Source organism: Strongylocentrotus purpuratus, unplaced genomic scaffold (genome assembly GCF_000002235.5).
Source record: "Strongylocentrotus purpuratus isolate Spur 01 unplaced genomic scaffold, Spur_5.0 spur5_scaffold_19, whole genome shotgun sequence".
NCBI lineage: Eukaryota > Metazoa > Echinodermata > Echinoidea > Camarodonta > Strongylocentrotidae > Strongylocentrotus > Strongylocentrotus purpuratus.
In genome coordinates this window covers 11,330,717-11,351,132 of record NW_022145604.1, presented here as the reverse complement: position 1 = coordinate 11,351,132, position 20,416 = coordinate 11,330,717, and the positions used below count along the sequence as shown (strand labels likewise).

Below are 20,416 nucleotides of genomic sequence, written 5' to 3'. Positions count from 1 at the left end.
TTTTCACTCAAATTTTCAGATTATCTTTAATTGTACATCTAGCATTGAGGGCACTACCTTAGCACCACTATATCTCATCTAACAATGTTACCAAGTCCCTTTAAAACTAACTATGACATTGGAACTAAAAAACGGCTGACACTATCAATTTTGAAATCTCATAATTATGTCACATCCAGAAGCGATTTGTTTTATTTTAGTGTGCCATAATTATTTTTCTGTTTTGTTGTAGTAAAATCGTGCTTACTATTTTGTTTGTTGGCGGTGTAGAGGAATATAGCATGCACGAAATCGATTTCTAATCATATCAATTCCTTCGCGCTCCTTTTGGGAGATCAACCGACCCGCGCGCATTTTATATTACATGACATATGGTAAAATTCTCGACATCTTTTTACACTTTTCTTTACCATTAAAAATCGAAATTGAGAATAATATCCTCAATCGAGATATGAGAAGAAGGAAACATTTCCTTTACATTCCATGTAAAACCATGCCCTTACTTGAAAAAAAACCTCCGTCACTTTGACGTTGAACTTTACAATCCATTTAAAAAAAATTACTCTCTCATACACAATGTCAATGGATCGGTCGTACTGTGCTCGATTGCCTTTCAATAAACCAATCTTTAACTTTGCAGCAACGCGTTTTGCGTCAAATTTGTAAATCCTCAATCACAGACAATGACATATGATACGTAAGCTTTTCATACATATAAATTTCATTTTGATTGATTCATTTTTAGCTCCGTCATTTTTCATGTCAAATCATGCTTCATGTCCCATTTTAGAAGCCCGACCCAGGGTTTTGTGCCAGCTAGCCGTATGCATGTACGTAATGCTATGCATACACATATAACTGAACATGCATAAGTACAGTACATGTACACACGCAGCGCAGCGCGTACGAGCGCACTGCATGCACTGCACTACATTTCATTGGGTCAGTACCATTATGAAAATAGGGTAACAATGAGTGGGATGGGATTAGTGCCGTCACAATAAACTTGCGCATTACACGCGTACGTATATAATTAGAGCAATTTATGCACCCCCAAGAAATAATGAATACAGCCCGACCTCTCTACACACAGAACTGCACAGATACCGCACAGTCCGGTCAAGGCGGTACGCGTAGCGTTAAACTGCCAAATTTACAGAAATTGTGAGGAGCGCTTTTGCTATGAAAGGAATTGATATGGCTACTCCTCCGCAGGTCGATCAAGTCCCTGGCTCCAAGTGCCACCAGCGGCGCCAGCACCGCTGGTTTCGAAAGGCTCAACTCGAAATTGAAAATTGACGTTTTAAACACTTGAAATGAACTAGTTTATAAGGTATTCGCTTTGCTTTAATTAGTCCAGAATCTGGCCTGTTTAATTTGATCTCCACCACACCAGCAATGCGAGCTGCCCTGCTGCCAGCCGAAAATGGCGTAATCCTCGACTCAGCTGCATGGACTGGTGAGTTCGTTGGTAACGCCATCTTCGGCGGCTTGAATCAAGTGTGAAGTGAATATAAAGAACCGGGCAGGTTTTGGACTATGCTTCAAACGTTCTATTTTTACTTTCGAGACTCCAGTAAAAGCTTTTATCATTCTAATTCATCTGCTTGTTATCACCAATGTTACACATTCATTTTTCGTTTTCCTTTTTGAAGACACCATTGCGCGATTTCTATTGTTTATCGGGCTAACTTCACCCGAATCCTTAATGGTTGCGGTTATTGGTCGCCAAAGAAGCCCACACGAGGCTACTACGCATGCGCACTTTTTTCAAGCGATATCGATACTAAAATGGTCCATTTGTGCGTGGCAGCCTCGATAGCGCAGTAGGCAGCGCGTCAGTCTCATAATCTGAAGGTCGTGAGTTCGATCCTCACTTGGGGCACTGCTTCCTTTTTAATTTTTTAATAGTTATATTTTGTTTCTTCTTTTTTTCTTCATTTCTCTACAAAGTTGTACATCAAAATGTGTCCAATATGTTTATCAACATCAAGAACATAATGTTGAGCACTTGAATGATTTCAGTCGGGAACTTCGACGCAATATGGGGAAAACGAATTTCCTTTCATAGCTATTATTACGGCCTATGTGAATGTGCATAATCATGTAAATTTTATTAATTATATATTAGGCTGAATATGTTTTTGTTGTGTTGGCAATCGGACCTTAAAGCACCATTTTAAGCACCAGCATCGTTTAAATTTGATACTTCGTTGCAAATTAATATTAAATAATTTGCAAATTTGTTAATTTTAGCTAATTTGCAATGTAGCTATTGACTGCTACTTAGATTCCCGTAAACCCTATGCTGTTTATAGGATTTTTCTGGATCGCACTGCAGTAGAATAAATTCTTTTGCAATTTGTTATTGATATTGTGCGATTTGACCGGATTCAGCCTTTTGTGACTACTCACTTAGTACTCTGCATACATAATAATATGATATAGGCCTATTCCTTTTTCGGTCTACGTTGAATGCCAAGTTATACTCGGGATTTTTGTATTGATCTACATGTTCCAAATTTCTTTCCAACAGCTCCGCTCTCAAATATAATTATGTACCTCTCTAAAAAAATCAAATAGTTTAGTTTTTTTTGAGAGAGAGAGAAATCGTAGCCTATATTATTTTATTAGCAAAACAGTCAAAGAATTTTCGATTTTTTTTTTTTTTGTTTTTGTTTTTTTTTTGGTTTTTTTTTGTTCTGCAGTAGTTCAATAGATAAGATGTAAACAAAAACGAAGAAAAATGGAAATTTTGTAGAGGGTATTTGTTTCGACACAGTAAAAACATACAAATCTGCGATAAGCATTTTTTGTTAATGATTTTGTTTCCTCAAACATTTATTCATAGCAGGTCCATTCACATTGTAGGTTTTGGCAATGTCTTATACTACGTATTAGTATACCTTCATTCACTAACTATAATTGTCTCTATATAGTTCAAACACAGTCTGACATAAATACAAAGTGAACGAGGCATGGAAAATGATATTCAAAGCAATACGAAATAGGTATTTATCTTCAAGTTTCTATATACTTAATAATTATAATGAACACAAATTCCTATTGTATTCTACAATGATTGATTCTACTAACTGGACTTTGGCTCAATCACAATCGTTCTCTAGACCACTCCTCAATATGTTCGTAGTCCAATGGCAAATCGACAGGAGGTCATGGGGATATGTGTCCCTCCCCCCCCTCCCCCACCCTCATCGAATGGTGAAATAATAAAAATCGAAAAAGAAACGAGACGAAGAAAAAAGGGAAAGGAAGGTCAAATGACGAGAAAGAAGACACATGGACCCCGTATGATTATAGCATATAAAACTTACCATTTATGGTAACTCTGTCATTAATGGTAACTGTCATGTAAATGGAAACCTCAATTTAATTAGCTGTTGAGTATAATGTTGCCATGGTAGCTAATATTGATGGCAAAGTTAACATATCAGTGGTAAATTTTATGCAACGGCCGAGGCCATGGACCCTTCACGTACCCTCCTATTTTGCGTCTTTCCCAGTGCCTCAAGGCACTTATCATTAAACGCCTTTTTATTTCTCTCTCTCACATTTCACATTGTCTTTACAGATTTTTTTTCTTCCATTTTTGTTGTTGTCGTAAATAAAAATGTAAATGTAAATCATTCTGAAAGCACTTTTACATTTCAAAGACAACTGAACCGACATTGTCGAGATAAGCCAACAATGCTTATAAAACAATAACAATCATAATTTTAGAACTTTAGAACTACATAACTACACAAAGATAAGTACATCACGTAATCACACTGAAAGAGTTCACTACAAAAAGTTTGCAACTTTGGTCCAAATTCTAATGCCGTAGTATGCACTCTTCATTGTGATTTTTAGCACGATTTACCCAACTTGTTTAAAAGCAAAAAAAGAACAGTGATGATTTAAACAAAACATAAAATACAATGTTCCTGCTTACCAAACCGTTTAGAATAAAGTCTGCACAATTTTCTTTCACGATGAATCCAAACGACTAGCACGTCTTTAATGTTTCAAATGGGTCATTTATACGATGTTATACTATAAAATCATTTTTAAAATGAAAAATCACAATGTTTACAAGTGATTTCTTTGTATTTCAAGGATTGTTGTGATGTCACAGGATTGAGATATATTATACATAGATATACACAATGTAAGATTTTCAAAGTTGTTATTTATCCTCAACACTTCGATTGCTTTCTTCGCTTGTCTGCATGGTCGCTCGTTGCAACACGAGTAGTTTTGCACAAAGCGATAGGCACACAGTAATGGAAGGATGACTTTGTGTAAAACAAAGACCTGGCAAAATCGTCCGTTCCGGTCTTAATCAGCTCCATGACAACCATTTAATACCTGTAAGGAGTCATGACGTCAGAGACGTTCCATTTTTGGACTTAAATCTACTCCACAAAAGGTGGTTTAAATTCCTCTTTTGAGAATAATATATTCGACTAATTTTACTTCGGACTCTCAAACCCAAACGAGGTAATCACCAAATGTTTTCTTCTAAAAGATTCGATATACAGGGACTCTTGAATACTTGGCATGTTAGAGGGTATCTATATATCATTACACCCGATCGCTGTCATCATCATCACTACTGTCATCATCCCGCTTGTCCGTGTCTTGTTTGGCGTAGGAAGCTGGGAAGAGACCGATCCGACCTTCCTTCTCACCTTTCCACCAACCATCATCCCCCTTTTCAAGCAGATTAATAACGTCACCTGTATCATTAAAACAACATTATCGTAAATATTAAGAGTATTACGACACATGCTCCTACGACGAATGCTCCGCTATAATTTGATATACTAACCGAGTTTGAAAACTTTAACCTTAGACCCAACGCGTACTATACCCAACCCTAACCCTAACCTTAAACCTAACTTAAACCCTACAGCAACCCCGACCCTAACCGGCTAACCCAATGATTTCGATGAAAAGCCCGGGGAAATTATTGATGGGGCATTTATTGATTGAGAAAATGGTGGATGTCTTGAAGTGAGACGAAATTAAATTTAGTTGTAATACATTTCGCACCTGGTTCAGTACTTCATCAAGCCCCATCATCATCATCATCATCATCACCACCACCACCACCACCACCACCACCATCAAGTGTGTTCCCGGCCGCGGCACCAGTGCAGTATTTCTCTCTATCTCTCCTAAACTCGCGCACATCGACAAACGCACACACACATATACATACACTCACACACCCATCCACTCTCTCTCTATCAAGTTCCTTTTCGTTTGCTACCCATCCCCCACACACCCACACACACACTAGCTATGATTTTAAATTTCAATAAAATGCTTCCCCTATTCAAGATATTCAATCTGATACTAACAGTAGTTTGTTGATTTGTATATTTTCCAACCTGATTTGAACACTAAGGCCCGAATTCACAAAGGAGGTTTGTAGACAGACCTATAGGTTTATGTGCGTCATAATGACGCGTTTTGACGCGTTTTAGACCAAGGTTTGTCTGAACCTTGGTCTGAAACGCATTGAAACACGTTATATGACGCACATAAACCTAGGTTTGTCGACAAACCTCCTTTGTGAATTCGGGCCTCAATATCTATATTCTCAGCATGCCATCGGAAATAAGCAAATTTTCAGATATCACCTGGTTATCCAGTTCAGGCAATCATTTTCTCTTTCACTTATAATTCCTCTGAATTTACAATGAGCTTATATCTGATAATAATGAAATAAAATCAATTAAATTAAACTATTCTATATAAATACGATATGATAACCTTTATTGATTTTTTTTTGATTTTTTTTTTTTTTTAGCTCTTATGAATCTTACCTTCTTTGATATCTATTTGATCGTCATCTGTTGCGTCATAGTCATATAGAATCGTGCATTGTCCTAGAACCTTGTTGGTTTCTGTAGAATAGAGATTGAGCCTCGTTATTATCAATACACTGGTTTGCTGGTTTTCCTGATATCAATATCTTATTCTAATTTGTTATGAAGCAGGGCCAATGACAGATAACTGTAATGGCCGTTGCACACGAAGCGTCATTACCGTGACGTAGGACTGCGTCAGCCAATGGTGCGGTCTTGAACGTGTCACGTGAAAGTGACATCGTGGAAAATATTAATGTAATGTGAACAGTACGAAATATCATTTTGAATTACTGGCTTAAGAACTAATTGCCGCACATTATTTTATATAGTAACATTTGTATAGCGCTTAATACTGCTTTTGTAAGCGCATTACATTGTTATTCCCCTAGGTCTTTTGAACTCGACATACATAAAGTTAAAAATTGAAATTATGGATAACCTATTTTTACAGCGCTCATATTTACCTAACATCGTCTACCACACAAAGTTCTCAATGTGCTCTAATAATAAACTGGCTCCAGGTAGGCTAACGATTTTAGTGCTCACAGCATTCAAGAAATTCCGGTTCTCATGCCCATGTCAACACTCGAATAGATCTTGGCAAATCTTGATTAATGTATTTCAAAAGGTACTCGAACCCACGACAGTTGCATCTTCGGTCAGGAGTTAAACCATTCAAGTATACATCTGAGGACAATATTCTCTCACGATTATCATCTGTTACCTGATTCTTGGTATCCAGGGGGAGGGGGAGGTGGAGGTGGGGCCGCATAAGCTCCAGCTGGAGGTATAGGAGCAGCAGCTTTCTCCGCCACGACACTGCCTGCTGCTACCGCTGCAGGTGGACCAGGAGCTGCAGCAACAGGAGCTGCAGCAACAGGAGCTGCAGCAACAGGAGCAACAGCAGCAGCAGTGACGATAGCCAAGGAAGGAATGGCGGAGATGTTCCGGGTAGACTTCGGCTCTGGTGCGTTGGTGCGGGGATAGTGAAGGGTAGACACTGCTGTCCCCTGAAGAAAAAAAATTATCAATCGAAGAAATAGTTGATGATAGCTCTAAATTGGAATTAAATTTGATTGATTTTGATAGAGGGCAAAAGTAGCAGAGTTCAAACATATACTAGCTGTAAAAGTTGATTAGGAACGTGATGATCAGATATAAAAGCGCAGATCAGGCCCAAACGTAGTCAAGAGGCACACCAGGCCTGGAACAATACTCGTCGTACAAGAAGCGTCATTAGGGACTTTTAGATTTGCACGAAGACAATGTGGATTGCTACGATCGACGTCCTTTTAATACACTGCCTTGAATGGACGTCACACGTATCAGTCCACGCAAATCTAAAAGTCCCTATTTGCTCCATTGCTTATACGTTAGATTATATAATCATGTGTATAAAGGAAATTCCGTTCAACCTGCAATCGCTTCTTTAAGTTACACGATGCCAGTCTCACTTGTCGCGTCAAAGACCGCGATATCTATAGTGACGCAATCTTGCGTCAACAAAACGATGAAGCCTCGTGTGTAACCGACATAATAGGACTTACAAGATTCAAAGTAAGACTAATTAACATGATAACTATGGTCAATGCTTTATTATGGTTTTAGTTTAAAATCAAGTTCCAAGTTCAAGTCCAAATTCAAGTTGATTAATTTCCACTTTTAATGATCGAAAATAACACAATTGAACATGTTATACATAATAATAATTATAACTAATCATACAACATAATAAACATGGTAATAGTTATAATAAAAGATACATTCATAAGTATGATAATTACATCGAAAAGCTAAATAAAGTGGGGGATCTACTAATTTTCGTTTTTGTATGATAGTATGTAAAGTAGCAAATCCTTAAAGATAAACAGTCGTGTTTATAGGTAAAAGGAAACACCTAGTGACATAGAGTCATAGACAATATTAATAAGCCTATTTCATAGCACAACGATCATAAACAGTTTATGGAGGCTGTAATCTTAATAATAGTTCGTAATTATAAATGTAGACTAATGATTTAACTTGGTCCACTGATTTATTAAGTGCCAAATATCAATTCTGTTATCAGTGCGTTCATTATGGGGATTACCGAAGAAAAAGAAAAAAGTATTTGGCGTTCCATACATTAGCGGATCATGTTTTTTGTTACAACCGTTTGTGATTTCAGATGTGAATAGACCCACCTGTTTGTCTTTGTTGATTCGCATGAACTGTTCCATCCCACACGATGGTCTCTGCTTGCCATCCATCTCTGCGATTGAAGCTAGCAGCTTGTACTTGGATGCAGTTAACATGTTTATAACATCGTTGGACTGTTTGGAAGAAGAAAAAAAATACTTTTTTTTTAATCAGTGCATTTTTCTCATTTTGATACAGTTTCTACAGTATTATTACATCGTATAAACACCTGGGCCCGTCTAACAATTGTCACATTCTAAAGAATCGGGATAAATCAATGTTTCACATTCTTAAAAAATTATAAACTTGGTAAGGGTATAAATAAATGTAGTTTAGTTAATAAGTCCATGGCTAGTGTTAAGTGAGTTTGGAGACGAATGATCATCCTCACTAATCGGTCTTGTACGATTCTCACTATTTATTTGTATGTAAAGAATTAACATTCGACCATAGTAATCTTTAGGAATATATGTAATATGTACTACAACTGCAACCACCTCTCGCAATATTGTAGGGGTCGCATCATGCCTGTATCAGAAACCAGGGGGCGTTTCACAAAACTTGTCATCAGTGACAAATGACAGATTTTGTTATAAGCTCCTGAAATCCTTGCTTCTGATTGGTTATCAGCAGATTTTTCAATGATTTTTGTCATTTGTCAATGAAAGAACGCTTTGTGAAACGGGTCCCAGTACTGGTGGATCTTTATTTTGATATTTACATGCATGAGCTGTAAGTGGGTGCTTGTTGTACTACTGTTCTTCTGATTCCTCGAGACATCTGAAACAAACAAACAAACAAAGATTAATTTTTGGCAATCTATTTTCGAAAACTCCTTCATTTTTTTTTACATTTTGTTGTGGGTAAATGATCTTCTTTTCAATTCATACTTTCAGAGATGGTTAAATTATATATTATTAATTTCATGCATGAAGAACCATACTAAAACGTTTTTTTAACATTATTGACAATGTTACAAAGTACCATTAAGGAAGGGCAGTCATTGTCCCTTAAAACGACTGCCTCCCGACAATGTTGACTCTTTTGTCGGGTTTATGATGATGATGAAAAGATAGCTCCTGGATTCTAAAAGTTAGGTCGCTTTAATTTACTACTATCATTTACAGAATGATCGTCATTTTGAAGCAAGAAGGGCGTTAACTCATATACTTTAACACAGAGTTAGTAACGCCCTACTGACTCTCAACAGACGAAATAAAATGAACTTGTGAAATCATCAAGCTGTCACTGAAATATCAACATAACTTGAACTTCGTGGATTATATCACTTCAAGTCTAGAGTACTGTTCTCTATGTCGATTGAGAAGAAAACAAAATGTGATCATATCCTGTAAAGCTGTCGAAGTTTGAATTTAATCATGAACAATTCATTTTTCGAACAATAGGCCCGGCACCCCCACTCAGTGTTATTTAGGGTACGCATAATTATGCTTGTTCCCTCTTTTTGAAAGCACCCCCTATCTGAGGACTGCCAACATTTCCGAACCCCCTTTCGCGGGCTTTTCGCGGGCTTTTCCTGCCTTGGAGACCCCCCTAAATCATGAAAAATTCTCAATGTACCCCCCTAAATTCGGAATAATTTCTCAGGAGTCCAAAGAGATGAGAGAAAAAAAGAAGAAAAAACACCCACTCCTTAAAGAAATATCCGGATGAAAAGTTAATACACCCCTTTTCTCGGGCCGGACTTTGTCGAAGGAAAAGTACCCCTTTACCGGACATTTTGGTAACACGCATGGGTCCGTCCGTTCTCGGAGTGGGGGGGGGGGGGGGGACAATAGGCCAACTGTTTGAATACGTTACCGTCTTTCTTCCTCTCTTCTTTGGCTATCTCCTCATCTATGATTTTGATATGCCTGGCCGTAAAGGTCTTGCGTTCGTTCATTGACATCCCATTGCTTATGTCCTCTTGCTGGAGAGAGAGCACAAGAAAAAGAGAGATAGAGAGAGAGAGAGAGAGAAAGAGAGAAAGAGAAAGAGAGAGAGAGAGAAAGAAAGAGAGAGAGAGAGAGAGAGAGAGAGAGAAAGAAAGAGAGAGAGAGAGAGATGGGGAGGGAAAAAGAAAGACATATATATATATATATATATATATATACATAGAGAGAGAGAGAGAGAGAGAGAGAGAGAAAGAAAGGTGGAGAGAGAGAGAGAGAGAGAAAGAAAAAAAAGAGAGAGAGAGAGAGAGAGAGAGAGAGAAAGAAAAAGAGAGAGAGATGGGGAGGGAAAAAGAAAGACATATATATATATATATACATAGAGAGAGAGAGAGAGAGAGAGAGAGAGAGAAAGAAAGGTGGAGAGAAGAGAGAGAGAGAGAGAGGGAGAGAAAGAAAAAGAGAGAGATGGGGAGGGAAAAAGAAAGACATATATATATACATAGAGAGAGAGAGAGAGAGAAAGAAAGAAAGGTGGAGAGAAAGAGAGAGAGAGAGAGAGAGAAACAAAATGTCAAATAGGATATGTCACTTTGTAACTTTATAAGTTAAAAAGGGGTGCGTTGACGGAGGTAAGTTTATTGAAAGTCTTCATTTAAAAAAAACGTGGGGGAATAAAACTGTCATTAAAAATAGTGTGTACGAGCGGGGGAAATGGTGATAAACAAAAATCTAGAGGTAATAATATGATAACATTATGATAATTTTGTTTATGCAGGCAAGCCTCATCATCTTCCAGAGGGCACTGCAATAATTATAATCCTAGCAGTATTGCCAGGTACCCTTTTACAACTGGGTGGAGAGTGGCAAATGTTGGATTAAAATGTCTTGCCAAAAGACGCTAGTGCCTGGCTGGGACTCGAACCCCAACTCTTAAAATTTAAATTAAATTGAATGAACATCTATACCACGAAACCTTGTTAAATTTTTGGGATGCAATATCATTTGTTAATCTTAACCGGGCCATTTCCTATCAAATCGTTAAACAAAATAAAATGGACGCCAACTACCCAAGGCAATAATTACAGCTTACATAAGCATCCATGAGGAGCTGGTATGTTGGTTGAGGGGGTTTCCCCTTCGCCTTCGCGATAGCGATGACGTCCTCTTCTGGTTGTACAGCAGCGAGGGCCATGTTGATTTGGTCACAGAACTGTCACAAGCAATAAAGATTTTGACACAATAATTCATCATAAGCATAAACAAATTTATCATCAACACACATAATTATGTTTTTAAAAAATTATTTTAAAAAAAAAGACAATTTCATCAAAAGACACTATCATGCGATGCCATGATGAAACACCTTTTCACCATGACAAAAAGGCCTATTCCAGAGTTTTTTTCAGGTCAATAAACTATAGAAATTATAATAAACAATAGAAAATATGGAATTACTCTTTAAACATTATTAATAACGTATTATGACCTTGAGGATGTATACACAAATATTACCCCCGAGGCGAGGGCCAGGGCAATATTTTTCGATCCCCGCAAAAGCAGTGTCACTCAATTTAAAATAAAATAACTAAAATTAATCAAAAGTTCGGACTCTCAAGTTTCATCGTTTTTATCCTTCTATTTGTAATCATCTTATATTTTTGTTCATTCTCTTAATGCTATGTGCCTCAACCCATCCCCAACCCCTGTAATCTCACCGTCTTTATCTTGGGCGTCGTATTGACAATGGTTTGGGTGTATAGATTGAGTAAATTTTTCTGTTGATTGATGCGTTCTATCTCAAGCTTCTGTACAGTCGAAGCGGCTTCCACCAGGGCAATCTCATGATCTTGTCTCGACTTCTCAGACATGAGCAACTGCTTCATGTACTCCATCTCCGATTTGACCACGACTTCATCTGCTTTTGAACTCTTCCCCTTGGCCTGTTCAGTCGAGGAAAAAAATGGGATCTCTCTTTCAGACTTGACTCTCGTGACTACTGAGTTACCCGACATTATTTTGCTGCGCCTGAAAGGGGTCCGGGCTTTATTTCATCAAAGATGTAGGTATAAACGATATAAACGGTATAAACGGCTGCGATGAGGGTTAGGGTTAGGGACCAAAGGTAAAGGTTAGGGTAAGGGTTGGGTTTGGGGGGGGGGGGGTAGTGAGTACATTTTTTTTTCTGAAGGAAAAGGAACAAACGATCAACAACACAAATCAAAACGAAACAAATTCAATAGAACCGCGGTGCAACCATGGGTTTTACTCCATGGTGTAATTCAAAATGAAAATAAAAGGAAATTGATCAAAGTTATAGGCTCCTAAATAATTAAACGATTATAATAAGAAGATTAATAACGAATTATATAAGCTTACCTTGGATACTTCTTTGACTGAAAGGCGTTTTCCTTTGGCGTTGGTTGTGTTGCTCGCTTGACTTAAAAGGGCTTGGGAATCCTTCGACTTACTGTACACAGATTTCTTTTTCTGTGAATAGAAATATATGAACTAATCATGATGTAGCCTACATGTCAAGAAAATTTATAAACGGTACATTAGGAGGGACGCCTCCTGTAATAGTTGTTATTGAATCAGACATAATCACTATATATACAAAGAATTTAAGGAGCGATTGACGTACAAAAATATAAATAAAACAAAATAATAACAAAAACGACTACAAATATAAAAGATAACAAAGAATGGACACTTTCTTGAAAAAAGAGACACATAACGTGTGTACGTACGTGGACATTCGCACAGTACTTGGATTCGAACCTTGCACCTTGCTGTTAGAAGTGGCACATGCAGTGGTGCATAGGGAACAAGTGCCCCTCGGCAAAGTCATAACCTGCATTATGCATACTTTAAGTTTTGACAAATAATGATAATTTTCACAAAATCTTTTGACCCAAAACACTTGAGAATGTGAAAAACTTAATTTGTATTGTCATTATTTTTTTTATTTTTTACCATACTACTTTCTTCTTCCTTTGTGTTGTTGTTGTTGTTGTTGTTGTTGTTGTTGTTGTTTTTTTTTTTTTGGGGGGGGGAGTGTCAGAATCTGTTCGTTTTGGACGTGACCACCCCCCTCCCATAATTAAATCTTAGATCTACCACTGTAATGATTTACCTTCATGAGTTCTGCCCTTGAATCGGTCAATGACTTCACTGCTTTATCCACGGGCGATTCAAACTAGATAGAACAAAAATACATAAGAATAATGACATTTCTTTAATACAGCCCCTCTAAAGTGTTGGGAGCCCCAAATTCGCCAAGACTTTGACAGCCAAATTTCACTCAAATAGTTACATAATGTATAAGAGGATGTTATTTAAGGCACACTACTGTAAAGTTCCCCCCCCCCATTCACCAATAAGTAGTGTTCTTCCATGGGGCCCTGAATAAACATGAACATATTTACATCAAACAGCATAACGTTTATACAGAACAGTTAAAATCAAATTCCATAGTACATTTACAAAGGTATAACACAGCAATAATAGACGTGGCACAACGAATACTCGTTTGCAAAATAATCATATATTATTAACCTAGTTCAACTGTAATTTCAATAGAAAAACATTGATTTAGTCGCAATTATGTGAATAAATCATGTTAATATTACAGAACATGCACGTAGTGTATGTTTGGCTGAGATGTTCACAAAGTACAACTTTGTTTAAACAATCTCTTAAATGAATTGACAGAGGAAGCCGTTCTCATCGAATTATCTAACTGACTCTATTGAAATATAGAAGAAACATTCATGACTTAAACTTCGATCTGTCTTTCTTTTTTTTTTTTAAGGAGCGCCATAATAATTATGCAGACAGGTTTCAAAGATGGTTAATCACCCAAAATTATATGGTAAGAGGACATCAAAATCATACGGTCTGCCATCATATTATTATGCATTGAAATTGTAAACGAAAACAGATGGAGAGTGTAAAATCGAATGTGTAAAAATGAAATAACATTGTTCGGTTAAAAGAAAATGGGGGGGGGGGGGTATTATGTTACCCACCCCCCCCCCCCCCCAAAAAAAAAAAAAAAATGAAAAAAGATAAAATAATGTGCATTAACTTACCAGTTTGTAACTTTTTGCTTGTTGCTCCGCCATTTTCTTCAACGGTTTCTGAATGTCTTTTATAATCGTTTCTGCAGCAGATCTGAAAAAGATAAAATATTGAAAAAAATTGAAATAGATATTACTCTGCTTTAATCATAAAAAGAAGGTCTTTATCATCTTCCAACCGGAGATTTAATTAAAAAAAGGCAACTTATATAAGTTATATATTTACAGCAAAATTGAACGTGCCGGATTGAATTCAGCGTATTTGCAAACATTGTTTATTCAGCGTTTATTATAAGTCAGTGGCGAATTGAATATTCTTTTTTCTAGGATGGCAAAAAAGGGTAAGGAGAGGCACAAGCCCCAAAAATCAGTGACAAAAAAGAAGCCTTCCGTCCCACACCCCCCCCCCCCCCCCACCATCCCAAATATATATATATACTTCTTCTTCTTCTTCTTTGGTGCAGTCTGCTTCCTTTAATCTTGAAGATTCTTGCAGAACTTTGGTGTAGTGTGTGTCACAATGATAGGGTGCATGTGCAAATAATTATCAAGGTGCAAGTAAAAGCAGCATTGGATCTAGCTGCTGCAGCCTCTCGTCAATTGGAGACGAAAGGCTTCGACACGTATATACCAATATGATAACAAATACAAAGTTTTTCTATCACATTGGAATTGGAGGTGCTTTTTAGTGCATTCTTTTTCCGCCGGATGATACAATAAGGGACACAATTAATTTTCAGTTCATGTGTGCCTGATGCTCCACCCACCCCCCCCCCCCCACCAACCACACTGTCATGATCTGATACAGACTTACTTGTGAACCGTAGCTTCGGTATCGAACTGGCCACAGAGGATACTCCATGCCGCGCAAAGTGTGCTAGTAGAAACAAGAGAATTTGTAATTATTACTTATCATTTTCCAACATATCACCATCTTCATCACTTTCCCCGTTTTGTCACCATCGACATCCTTATTACCCTTATAGTCATCATCATAACTCTAATCATTATAATTACTATTACCACCATCATGATCAGCAGAAAAGCATAATTATCATCATCCTTGATCAGTATCATCAGCATCATTATAATCATCACTATCATTATCATAAATATTATCATCCTCATCATCCCCATAATCATTATACCACCACGACCATAATCAGCGGCATCATCATCATTATCATCATCAGTATTACTATATCGTAAATAGAAACATAATATACCACCGCCTCTGTTATCACCATCCTCCCGCTCCTCATCCTCTTCCCCTGCCTGCTCTACCTGTTTATTATTATTGTCACTCTTCATTATCATCTTTATAATTAATTATCACCATAATACTCCTAGAAGAGATTAAAAATGGTGATTAAACAGTCAATTCTGATTTTTTTTTTTATAGCGTACTAAATTTTTTTGTTTAAAGATATACATTTCTCCGCCATCTTCCCTATTTTATCATCCTGCTTTTCATAATCATAACTATTATCATCAACAAATTTACCATTACCAATTCGTGCCGTCTTCTTCGTCCTCCTCATTCTCTTCTTCGGTATCACCAACGAAATCATCATACACCATCATTGCCAACACCACCATCATCATCATCGTCATCATCATCATCATCATCATCATCATCATCATCATCATCACGTATCGTTCATATCGTTTTCAATGCTGCAAAATACCATCCCATTTCCATTCCACAAACAGTTTGAACTTACCCTGATTTATGTTTTGTGACCTTATTGGCCTTGGCCGTAAGTTTGTTGAGAAGTTTAGCGTAACCAATTTCTACTTCAGCCCTGTAATCAGAAACAATTATGATAATGATAAATAATTACAGTTGTTTCTTGTATAGCGCTCGTGTCTGTCAGGCATGACTCTCTGGCGCTCAACAATAATTGCCCCGGATCATGTTGCATGGCTGCCATCATGGCGCTCTAGCGTTCCACTGAGCACCTCACCTGGATCGGGTGTGGCATATGTCGATAAATGCCTTGCCAAGGGACGTTATATCTGTTGGAGAGATTCGAACTCCTGTGTTTCACGCCCGCCCCCCCCCCCCCCACTCAGGGGTCGGAATGACCGCATGCGTGTTGCCAAAATTTCCGGTAAAGGGGTACTTTTCGTGCGAAAAAGTCCTGCCCGAGAATTGTAAAAAAAGGGGTGTATTTGACTTTTCACCCGGAGATTTCTTTAAAAAGGGGGTGTTTTTCCTTTTTTTCTCTCATCTCTTTGGACTTCTGAGGAGTTATTCCGAATTTAGGGGGGTACATTGAGCATTTTTCCTGATTTAGGGGGGTCTCCAAGGCAGGAAAAGCCCGCAAAAAGCCCGCGAAAGGGGGGTTCGGAAATGTTGGCAGTCCTCAGATAGGGGGTGCTTTCAAAAAGAGGGAACGAGCATATATGCGTACCCTAAATAACACTGAGTGGGGGGGGGGGGGGGCCGGGGTTTCACGTGACTTATCCACTATACCACAACACATCTACACCTCTACACATATGGAATAGAAACCCTCATCGCATTGTTTCATCTTTACTTTCTTCATTATAGTTTCAATGTAATGGTATATTTTTTATTTTTCATTTTTGAAGCACACTCTATAGTCATAAAACAAGTGACTTATTATTTCTACTGCATCTTTTCACGAAAACGTCATACGAGGTCGCAGACAGCCCATTGAGCAACGTATAATTATTTAAAAAAAACCTTCTCACGAATAATAGTTCTCCGACATTCTATTGGAACTCGTTTCCATTTTGATTAAAACACGTTTCATGCATTTGATATCCAAAACGCGTTCCAATAAAATGTCGGAAAATTTATACTGGAGACGGGTTTGTGAAACTATACCCTTGGTTCTATTTTTTAATAACCTTTATTCGAACAAAAAAAGCAAAGGCTTCGAAGTAAGTATATCTCGAATTGAATTGGTTTATTATCCTATACGTCAACAAAAATTAAAAAAAATTGTGCAAACGGATATTTGATTCAACAATTGTTTTTTCTATATCATAGGCCTACATAATTTATGCACGAAAATGAGGAGAATATAGACATAATTCAAACATTTCTGTATCTCAAAATGTTTTTTAATGTATGACTGCATCTGATATATATCGCCTGGCCTGTACGAAAAATATGGAAGATTAACCACGGTTAATTAGTAACGTTATTGTAAACAACCTTTAATCGGCAAAGCCACACACCCTTCCGAATTTTTTCAGGGCATCTTTCTCCACCTCATAATAGTCACCAACTTGTTGCTTTTATTGGGAAGGGAAACAATTAAGAAAGAAAGATCATTCCTATATTTAGAGGAGGGAACCAGCATAATTATAGAGTTAGAGAGAGAGAGAGAGAGAGAGAGAGATCTAGGGAGAGAGGGAGAGAGAGAGAGAGAGAGAGAGAGAAAGGGAGAGAGAGAGCGAAAAGGGAGGGAGAGGGGGAGACGGAGAGAGAGAGAGAAAGAGAGAAGTAGTAGTTGTAGCTGTAGTAGCAGTAGTAGTAGTAATAATACTAGTATACTAGTAGTATTAGAAGTAATTATTAGTAATTGGCTATGGTTGTGTTGGTGGTGCTAGTAGCTTTGCATGGTCGTGTTACTGGTGGAATTACAATAGCGCAAACAAGTAAAAATCTAAGATAATTTATGCACTGTATCTTATTTCCTTTGCGCTTTCAATTAATACTTACGATAGATTAGTATACGCCAGAAATTCAAGGCAGTCCTTGAATTCTACATGGTGCATTTATTCTGATTACGATTTCATATGCCGCGCCAGTCTCAGTGACTCAGTCCTATGCGTCAGAAAAATGACGCAGTCTTACGTCTGCAAAATGACGTCATTGTGTGCGTCAGGCCTTACTTACCTTTCTTCTAAGATGAGGGCCAATTCCTTGGTGAACTCTGTGCTTTCTCGTATATGTTTCCTTAACTCCTCATACCCAGTGGTATCCTGTCACCATCAAAAGTAATAATATTTGTTCAGTTTAGCTCAACTATCGATAAATGTCTAGTCTTGGTTCATTATTTTACAGTGTAAAATAAACAAAGAATTTAGGAAAGCTTGATACATAATAGTAGTACATAAGAATGGAAGCATCCTTTAAAGGTCTTGCGTTGATGAATAGGAAGAGGAATTGACTTGATCTTGCTAATTATGCATGCACTTCACTACTATAAAAACATGTAGCATAACAAGTTTGGTCCAAATTTTTTCAGCTATTTCCCCATCATATTTCGTGTTTGCTGGCACGAAATGAGGACTATGTTTCATGTAATACTCTTACTATGATATTATACCAAATCACATTAAAAGAGTGAGAAAGCTCAATTTTTTTTCTTCTAAACCAGAATCCAACCTTCTCTGTTATTGGATCATAATAATTATAAATGGAAGCTCCTCTCATGAACTGGTGACAGTGGTGTTCCTCCAAGGAGAGGGCTTGGGGGCACGTTACCCTCCTCCCTTCTCTCCTCGATAAAATGGCAAAAACAAAAGAATGGGAAGAAAGAAAGAGAAAGAGAGAGAAAAGAGAGAGAGAGAGAGAGAGAGAGAGAGAGAGAGAGAGAGAGATAAAGCAATGATTGCCCCGTTTTATAACCCCAACCCTGGCTTCGTGCCCCGTTTCTCTGGCAAAGACGCAAAGACTCCATGATATTGACATGTTCAATATTCATCTATTTATTAAGTTCTGTTTATATAGGGTAGTATTGTGAGTTTCAAAACTGTTTTCCACAAAGGATCAGATCCTTTGTGGAAAGCTATATGCATACTAATAGTGCATGTCAACTATGTTTTAATATTGTTATTACAGAAAACTCAGCTATATATACAAACAATCTAAATACAATCCATCAGAAGGAAGAAAATTCAAGTTTCTTTGAAAAATAAAAAGATAAAAACAAAACCAAAACTGGAACTGAACCCCCTCCCCCCCCCCCAAAAAAAAGAAGAGAGGTAACTCATTCATATTTCAGAATAGACCAACTTAATTCATTTCAAATCGAATTGAGTTTGCCGAAGGCTTACCAGATATTGCAACAACTAAAGATTAGCACAGAATTTCATCCACAAAGAAAGCAGGTGAACTGAATAGTCAGTCACTATAGGCCTACATTGCAATCCATTATTGTATCTGCATACTTTAGTAAACTGAGTTTGGTCCTATTTACTCAGGGTATAGCCACATACTGCTCTTACCCCGGGCCCTGCATTATAGGCCATGTCAATGACTGTATTCAAATTTGTATGCATTCGCCCAGTATCGAACTATAGTAGTATTACAATCACCCATGCTGTTTGCATAAATAATTGTTAGGTCAGAAAAACATGATGGCCGCTGTCCGACCTAGAAACACTCAATGTATGTTATCTGTATTCATTAAAATAAATTTACTTGTAACACGTAAATGTAATAATTCGTCACTGACATGAATTTACCAAGAGGTATGCATGAAGTTTGAATGTATTTCAAAAATGGCCCATTTTATTACCCGTCTTTAGCCAGTTCCCATTCAATAAGGACCTAGATCGAAAGAGATATACATAACACCTTCTCGAAGGTTCGAACCCGTGACTTTTGGCATTAGCATCAAGAGCCTTGCAATATACCACATTCCCCCCGAAAACATCATACCACAATATACTCACCACAAAGGCTGTTGTGAAGTTAACCTGATCCGTTGCGACCGCCATCCCTGTTTATTCCCACGAGCTCTTTGAAAATCCTTCTAAGATAACTAAAAGATGAAATGTTCACAAGTCACGAGTCCCAGATCCACTCCTTTTTTCGGTGCTACGTAATTAGGGTGTGGTGATGTATGCATTAATTGATCACCACATACACTGCCGTCCTTGGTTTAGACAAATTAACCAATTAATTACCCTCCACCCAGTTTATAAACATCTTCATCATGTGCCTGTCTAGTCGAAGCCAACTTCAGTGGGCACATTATATACAGACGACAGTAAAACACGATATACAATACCTTTATGGGTTTATAGTACACTCCCTAAGTATTTCGCGCCATGTTTATACGAGTATGATTGGTTGAATATTTTGTTCATTCAGAGGGTCGGGGATGGCAGGTCTCCAAGCCTCGGTCAGACCTTACCAACTGCCTTAAATTCTAACCTATAAGACTTGGATATTACTTACAATCAGAGCCAATGCGATTCGAGCTGGACACAATCGTTATATGGCAAATATTGCTTTGTTGGGCAACCACAATCATGCACATCAAAAGAATATACGCCATGTTGTGACCAACTGAAGCCAAATTTGCCAAACTCTCCGTATAGAGATGACTCTGTTCACATTATGCTATGATCCGTCAGCGCCGATTTTCTTTGATCCAGTATGTTGATCTAC

The 20,416-nt window shown here is 37.7% G+C and overlaps 1 protein-coding gene and 1 non-coding gene across 2 annotated transcripts; one reads left to right on the top strand and one right to left on the bottom strand.

Moving 5' to 3' along the window:
* The first annotated feature begins 1,812 nt into the window (after window positions 1-1,812).
* TRNAM-CAU lies at window positions 1,813-1,885 on the top strand. The gene has a single exon. It is a non-coding gene; the product is annotated as a tRNA-Met (tRNA).
* Window positions 1,886-3,755: 1,870 nt separating this feature from the next.
* Window positions 3,756-20,022, bottom strand: LOC100888284 (nostrin). Its single transcript, XM_030990302.1, has 15 exons — window positions 19,696-20,022; window positions 17,912-17,997; window positions 15,759-15,839; window positions 14,849-14,911; window positions 14,047-14,128; window positions 13,089-13,151; window positions 12,332-12,442; window positions 11,671-11,895; window positions 11,046-11,165; window positions 9,882-9,990; window positions 8,782-8,840; window positions 8,066-8,194; window positions 6,607-6,892; window positions 5,838-5,918; window positions 3,756-4,742 (listed from the first exon to the last, which is right to left on the bottom strand). The coding sequence occupies exons 1-15, from the start codon at window positions 19,738-19,740 to the stop codon at window positions 4,588-4,590; spliced, it is 1,695 nt and encodes a 564-aa protein (XP_030846162.1). The 5' UTR covers window positions 19,741-20,022; the 3' UTR covers window positions 3,756-4,587.
* Window positions 20,023-20,416: the final 394 nt, after the last annotated feature.

Coding starts and splice junctions, on each gene's coding strand:
- LOC100888284 (XM_030990302.1), bottom strand. CDS start 19,740: ATGGCGGTCGCAACGGATCAGGTTAACTTCACAACAGCCTTTGTG. Junction 8,841..9,881: donor AGAAGAGAGGAAGAAAGACG/GTAACGTATTCA, acceptor TGTTTGTTTCAG/ATGTCTCGAGGAATCAGAAG. Junction 5,919..6,606: donor CCCTGGATACCAAGAATCAG/GTAACAGATGAT, acceptor TCTATTCTACAG/AAACCAACAAGGTTCTAGGA.